General features: G+C 39.7%; 1 protein-coding gene across 1 annotated transcript in view; it reads left to right on the top strand.

Annotated features, from left to right (window-relative positions):
- The window catches only part of LOC109962313 (interleukin-6 receptor subunit beta-like), a 10,705-nt gene extending 3,766 nt beyond the window's left edge, over positions 1-6,939 (top strand). Inside the window, exons 2-16 of the mRNA XM_020603909.1 lie at positions 1,173-1,442; positions 1,545-1,674; positions 1,774-1,958; positions 2,402-2,514; positions 2,705-2,728; positions 3,084-3,243; positions 3,650-3,732; positions 3,883-4,099; positions 4,254-4,418; positions 4,988-5,089; positions 5,177-5,320; positions 5,422-5,562; positions 5,891-5,975; positions 6,107-6,188; positions 6,474-6,939. Of these exons, the coding sequence (XP_020459565.1) occupies positions 1,173-1,442; positions 1,545-1,674; positions 1,774-1,958; positions 2,402-2,514; positions 2,705-2,728; positions 3,084-3,243; positions 3,650-3,732; positions 3,883-4,099; positions 4,254-4,418; positions 4,988-5,089; positions 5,177-5,320; positions 5,422-5,562; positions 5,891-5,975; positions 6,107-6,188; positions 6,474-6,881 (2,309 nt within the window). The 3' untranslated portion in view covers positions 6,882-6,939. The remainder of the gene's footprint in view (positions 1-1,172; positions 1,443-1,544; positions 1,675-1,773; positions 1,959-2,401; positions 2,515-2,704; positions 2,729-3,083; positions 3,244-3,649; positions 3,733-3,882; positions 4,100-4,253; positions 4,419-4,987; positions 5,090-5,176; positions 5,321-5,421; positions 5,563-5,890; positions 5,976-6,106; positions 6,189-6,473) is intronic.
- The last annotated feature ends 632 nt before the right edge of the window (positions 6,940-7,571 follow it).

The following is a 7,571-nucleotide window of genomic DNA, read 5'->3' as shown; positions in this document are numbered from 1 at the left end:
AACACTGTTATAATTTTTTTTAGTATAATCCTTGTGTAGTGTAGAAGTGAATCATTTACTGCTTGCAAACCAATGATGGTAAGATGATGTCATGGGGTAGGACTGGATAAGTCTGACTTCTTCCTACTCCATTCAAGCATGTACTAGGTATAAGCAAATTGATATTGGATTATGTGTAAAATTATGTGTTGTCATATCAACTGTTTTTTACATGCTTGAAAGAATAAATCAAATCAAATCAAATCAAATCCCGGGCTGGGTATTTATTTTCCAGATAAAATAATACTTAGCTCCATGACTGAATGTAATGATACATCTCCTGCGTAGTGTAAGAATATCTATTGTTTGGAGCCTACTGTATATTCGTGTTATGTTGGAACCTTCGTGGTTTTCTAATGGGCTCTTAGTGGTGTCAGAACTATAACAAAGTCTCATGTGGTACTAATGTGTTCTAAAAGGAAATGTGGTCTTCCTGTAGCATCTTTCCACTTTTTGTGAAGCAGCAACAGGAAGTGTTAAGTCACTAAGGTCAGTGACCAACCACTATCTGCTTGTTTAATTAAAATGCACATGGAGAGTTTAAAATTTTTGCCATTTTGCAGTGGTTTAATCAGTGGTTCTGGTTTAGATAATCAGTGGTTCTGGTTTAGAAAACCAGTGTGAGAACGGGCAGTGCTGATGTCTGTATGCTTTGCTATTGAAGTTACAAGCCATAAAGCGAGGATTATGTTTCATATGCTGATAATATCAGATCTGCAAGGAGGATCTGATATTATCTCAAGGCGTTCCTGAGATATCGTGTTCACAAGAATCATATGGATGGATGGAAAACATAATGCCTCTGGCCACTGTGGCCACTCTGATATGCGATTTCCACGTGAGATACAGCTAGTGAGCTTCAGAAATGCATGTTGGCAGATTTTGTTACTGCTGGACATAACCAGGCTAATTGTTTCATCCTTTTTCCAGACTTGATGGTAAACTAATCTAACTTGCTGGCTCCATCTGCATATTTGCTGCAGACATGAGTGTCAGTCTTCTCATCTACTGTAGTCTTGACAAGCCTTTTCCCTAAAATGTCAAACTATGCCTTAATTTGTTACATCTTTATGAAAAATTGTAGAATTTCATTTACATTTAGAGATGTTGAATAACATTATCATGTCCTGCAGGCCAGCATGCAAACCTCTGCAACGTTATCCCTAAAGATCTGTACATTGAAATGGGATCAGATATCGAGGTACTGTGCCAGACTTCGTGTGCCAGTGGCAAAATCTTCTGGACACTGAACAGCAGACCCATTGATGAAAGCCTGTCAAACGTTATCAACTCCTCACTCACAGTCCTGTCACTGAGGACTTTCACTCATCACAATGCTACATTGCAGTGCCACAGTGCAAATACTCAGCAAATCCTCGGAGGCACCACCATCAGAACATACAGTAAGACGTACTTTTGATACTTGGATTCTAATACGACTCTGGATGCCTGGAATAAAAGGAACATCGCTGACTTTACCTTTTTGCTTTGCATTTTCCCCGCAGCAAAACCCAGCAAATTATCCTGCTTTTTCCATTATAAAAATCAGCATGTGGATGTTGTACCACACCTGTTCACATGCAAATGGGAGCATCAGATGAATTCTTCACTGAAAATACACTACACTGTACTGTAGTGAGTTTCAGATTTTCTGTTGTTTATGTAAGAATTATTGTAGGAATGTTTTTTTCTCATTGATTTATGTACTTAATATGAAACATATTTTTCTTTCAGTGCCTCTTTGTTACGCCCTTCCTATACTGAAATCTGCAGCTCCTATGTGACTACATGCACATCCAAAGATATCGATTTATCTGATAAAGTACATTTCTTTGGAAATGCTAGTGTTATTGTGAGAGCTAAAGCCACTGCCTGGGAAGCTTATTCCAATCCTTATGAATTTGACCACTATGATATATGTAAGTAACATAATTCAAGGTTTGTGAAAACATATACACTCACTGGCAATTGAGTGTAACACTTCCACCTTAATACCTGTAGTACTGTTTGTTTATGAAGCTAAAAATGTTTCCGCTTTTGGTGAAATTGTCATAAAAGTATAAACTCAATTATATGTTTATTATTCAGGTCATAGTTAAAGCACCGGACTACATTATATTCAGAAGTGTCTCTATATTTTTGTCTTCCCCAGCTACATGCATGAGAGGATCAGAATATTAGGAACACCTCTGAATATAATGTAGACCAGTAAAACACTGCAGCATTGAATTGCATACATACAATTGTACAAGTGGGCTTAATAAAGTGGCCAGCCAGTGAGTGTAGATTTCCTAATGATATCAAAGTATTTTAACATTGTACGGTTCTGCATTTTGACGTACCATCATAATTGTTCCCTCAGTGCAAATGATTCGTCCAGAGGTAACAGTAACCGCCTTCCCTGATCATCTGTTGGTTGAGTGGACTCGGTCACCCTCAACAAGAACATGCCACTGTCAGGTCAAATATGGCAAGGTAAAGACATATACTGTATGCAGTCATATCAGAAAAATGCCCCAAATTAGCTTCTACATCTGTCAGAGGTAACAGCTGAGCCTGTCCAGCTCGATGGCTGTGTCCTGACTCTCACTGTGTACTCACGTTTCAGTGAAAAGATTGTTGTTGTTGGCTGATGGAAACCATTTCTGTCCCCTTTCTGTTCCAGGCTGTCAGCGATCGAACTCCAGAGGTAAGAGACACATTTATAAGGGAATTCATGTTTGTGTGGCTCTTAGGTATAACCACCAAGTTGGTCATATGATCGTTGACTTGCACGCTGTTTACAAGCTTAAAACTGGTGATTCTAATAACCGTTATGTGCCATGATGAATACAGCATTAGCTGCTCATTAGCCTCGTATAACTAGTATAACTGTCCAGCTTGCTCAGCCCTAAACTGATCCCAGAAGAAAACAATTTTCTCAGACTACAAAAACATTAACAGAATCGCTGTAGTTGTATAAAATAACATCTTCAGTTTTGAATCTTCTGGGGCTTTCCTAGAAAAAAGTTTCTAACTAAAATAAGTTCTTTCTTTATTCCTAGAATGTGCAAAGTACAACTCTAGACCCTTCACAGAAAGGGGAATACACAATTCAAAGTGTGGAATCATGCACACACTACAACATTTTAGTGCGTTGTGCATTAGACAAGGCCCCGTGGAGTGACTGGAGCCGGGAGACGACCGTTCTGACCAAACTAAACAGTAAGAACAGCCTTTGTTCAACACTACATGCTACTCTCCAGATTCTGGAGCTGTATTTATCTGAGAATAACCAAATCAAACTGTAATGTGATGTTGATTAAATTCATTAAACACAATGAAATATTGACTTCTTTTTGTTTAATTCAGAACATTATTGCTGCCTTTGATGGGAATTAAAGCTCATCTTGAACTTCTTAAATCTGACACATTTGATGTGGCACGTATTGTAATTGTAGGTTTAGCTGAGGGTTTGTAGTTTAAGGGTAGGGATTTCTTACTTACCAAACAATGACTAACAGCAATATCATCCCACAGTTGATTGTGGTCAAGGCCAAAGTTGTCGAGGTCTATTATCATACTCCTGTATGTGTATTCCAGTGTGACTGTTTTGGAAATATTTTAACAGAGAGTGATGTCAAGTTGCACCTGTGGAGGAAGGTAGCTGAACCGAAGAAAAATGCTATTAGAAATGTACACATCATGTGGACGGTAAGGAAGCCTCTCATTGCTGTTTTTACATATTTTTGAAATTCACGTCCTTCATTTCCAAACATCATTCCATATTTCAACCTTGGCTTTGTAAGAAACATGCTCCATATATTACTTCTTGATCTTAAGTGTTGCAAACTGTCTACACAGGAGATTCCTTCAACATGCCAAGGTACATTTACGTACACTATCCAACAGACCCCCTACAAGAATTACATGACAGGAGCTAATTCTACAGGAAGTCTATGTTACAGTTCACCTTGTGACATCGATGTGAACCAAGATGCACACAGAATAAATCTCACAGTGTTCCATGGTGAAATCCTGCTCACAGAGGACTCTGTTTATGTTCCAGCCACTGTAGAGAGTGAGTCTTAATGCTATCGATTTAGCTTTTGTAATGGGTAACCGCAATTCATGGATCATATCACTTCATTTTAATGGAGCAGTGGTTTGACCTGATGATGTCAGCGATTTGGTATCAAGCTGTTACCTTCTGTTCACTTGATTTCACTTGACAGGCCTCTTGAAAGTTACTGACCTCCAGACCTCAAACCTTAAAGGTGTTATTCTGGTCAGCTGGAAAGCTCCTCTTCAGCCCGTCAGCGGCTACATGATTGACTGGACCCACAACGGAAACCAGTATTATTGGAAGGAGAGTAAATACACAAACACAAGACTGTTAGGTGAGTCAGACAACAGACATGGTGGATAGATGTCGGATAGAAAGATGGATGCTAAGAACTTGATGGGAGTTCACATAAATACATGTGTCATTATCAAACCCATCACTGACTTATGACTTAAGCTGTTAGACCACCAGATCAATTTGTGGCTTATCTTTCATTGGCTGGGTGTGGCAAATAATGGACACTGGTGGAAACAGACATTAAAAGATTTTCTGTAATGCATTAGCTAGAAAGGGGTGTTTGAGAACTGACCCACAGAGATGAGATATGCTATATAGTCCATTTCCTGCTTGGCTCTCTTTAATCAAGCTGAGGAACAGTGATGGAAAGTAAGTACATTCAGTTCATGTCAGCTGTACTTGGTTATTTTCATTTATAAATGAGGCAAGGCAGCTTTATTTGTATGGCACACTCCTTTCAGAGATTCAGCAGTCTCTTTTCCGAGTTTCAGAACAGCTCTTCCTGGCACTGTTTTCACAGGGCAAACCATACCAGCTCAAGACATCTCTGAATCCTAGGGTTAGAAATGCTAGACTAAACTACTTAACCAACGGTCTTTCTTACAGACCTCCTGGATAAGAAGCCATACAATATCACAGTAACTCCCCTGTTTGGTGACAAGACTGGCCATGGCACACAGGCCCTTCAGATCTGCTCCAGAGTAGGAAGTACGACCTTCTTGTTTTAACAATTCTGAAAAAGTAAGGGTTTTTTTTTTCATTATTTTAAGTCATTTGAAAATGTTATTCATACAGATCCAGGAAATGTCACTATCATCAGTGTTGAAGCTAAAGACAAAAGTGCCATTTTGAGCTGGAGTACCAGGTCACAGGAAGAATGCAGCGGTGCTGTTATCAACTACACAGTCTTCTACGGCACACAGAAAGGGCCGACGCTCAGTAAGCCTACATCACGCTTCTTTGGAGTTTGCACACAGGGTCAAGATATTTATTCCCTCTAACAATGCATCTTTGATATTTCTGTGATGGTTTTCTTCTAGATGTTACTGTAGATTACACCAAGCAGGACTTGTGTTTGAAGGATCTGGACCCAGACACCCAATACAGCGTCTACGTCAAGGCCACAGCTCTTACTGGAACCAGCAAAAGCAGTGAGAGGCTCTTTAAAACCAAAAGATATGGTAAGTGGCTAGTAAATGCCCCTCATGGATACAAAAAGTTGCAGTTTTTACATTTGTGAATTTGAACTATTAGAAGAATTTATCATTAGTTTTTCGAGCATGAATGCCTGTGGTCATAGATCTAGGGGTACAATGCACAACCATTGTGTTTGGGCTACTGATACTCCTATATGTCAGAGTTTTGCTCACAACAATTCAAATGGTAGCCAAATATAGCATGCAAATTTTAACCAAATCTCACATTCAGTGAGATAAAGGTGTTTTATGCAATGACAGACCTCATGTGTTCAAAAAGTGACTTCAGCATTATTTATTATTTCTTTGGTAGATCCGAGGCTCTCGATGGCACTTGGTGTCGGTGGAAGCATCATTATATTTCTTGTTTTATCACTTGGATTATGTTGTGCTATTCAGTAAGTTTCATTCCTTTACTGTCAGCTGTAATACAGTACAATTTAGTTGTCACACTGTGATTAATTTTTACACTTACAACCACAAAATTTTGTTTAATGTTTGTTAACGGTGCTAAAAATCTTCTTTTAAGGTGGAAGAAATTCAGGGAGAAGCCAGTACCAAACCCAGGCCACAGTTCTGTGGCGCTGTGGTCATCACCGAGTTATCAAAAGGTAGAGTCAAGAAGTAACATTACACCCATGTTAAACTGGCTGAGGGAGTGAGACCATGAAATTCTAGGTTATTTTTGATGATTGAAGAAAATATTAAATTGCCTCTCTCTTTGTTATGCTTAAATATTTTTTTTGTTTGTTATGAAAAAATGAATCATTTTAATAAAGAATCCTGAAAAGGATTTCAATGTCAAAGGTTGCTATAGCCCTGATGTCTCCTCAGTAACCAGATAAAACATAACACCTGTTGTTCCTTTTTATGTGTCTATGTGGATATGCTTACAGGGGATGTGCCATTTCCAGCCATTCAGTAATCCACCCAAGAGCATCTATGACCAGGTTTATACAGTGGAACCTCAGAGAGCACCCACCTCTGCACTAGCTACAGATTGTAATGGTAACCAAGCCAGTGACCAGGCAGAGGAACACACTGACCCAGTCATACATCTCTCACTAGACGCGGAGGATGAAAAGCCAGTTGAACTTGTAGAGACGCAGCATCTGTGTTGTCCTGGAGAATCCACATCTCTGCTTTCCTCAGGAAACAGCTCATTCACCCCCTATCGAAGTCAGGGTTCTGTGGAAACTCCTGCTAAACAGTGTAAGTGTGTACCAGTAAAACAGCTAGAAAAGACAGCACCAGTGACTGTGTATGTGACTTTGGACATGTTTGAACAAGGTCAGAGCAAATGAAAGAAGTGGAAACAAAAACAAATCAACATTCCAGGGGCCTATTTCAAGAAGGCGGTTTTGTCGAAACTCAGAGTTTGTTAACCCCGAAATGAGGGAAACTCTGAGTTTTCGGTTTCAGAAACGGAGGTAACTTAATACCTCGGGAAACGAATTCAATACCACGGGTGAAACGGGTTTAACTTACCCCGTGAAGGCGGGGTAAGTTAAACCCGTTTCACAAAGAGAGGTAATCTAAACTCAGAGTCAGTTACTATGGCAACTTACTCTGTGAACCTAACCTGCTTGGGAGCAGGTTTTGTTCGGGAAACTCGGAGTTTCCTCCGGGTCTCCGCCCCTTTTTAAAGTGAAAGGTGTTTAATACCTCATTTAATCTTTCAGTACATTCATAGATTGCACACGTTTCCGTCACGCAGAGACCAAAATGGCGTGTCCATTCATAGAGGATCCTGTAGATGAGGACGCTGTATTAATTCGCAGGGAATTGCATTTACGTCGGGAGAGGATATTGAGGCCACGAGTTGATTTTTTGTCATATCCCCATGTATTTTTATTTGAGCGGTACCGTTTTTCTAGAGAGTCCATAACATATATCAATAACCTTATCCACCCATACATCAGACACATCACCCATCGTGGCCGTGCGCTTACATCCGAGCAGATGCTTTGTGTTGCATTACGATTTGTTGCAAA

This window comes from Monopterus albus, unplaced genomic scaffold (genome assembly GCF_001952655.1).
Source record: "Monopterus albus unplaced genomic scaffold, M_albus_1.0 scaffold63.1, whole genome shotgun sequence".
NCBI classification, from domain to species: Eukaryota; Metazoa; Chordata; class Actinopteri; order Synbranchiformes; family Synbranchidae; genus Monopterus; species Monopterus albus.
This window is presented reverse-complemented; position numbering and strand designations above follow the sequence as displayed.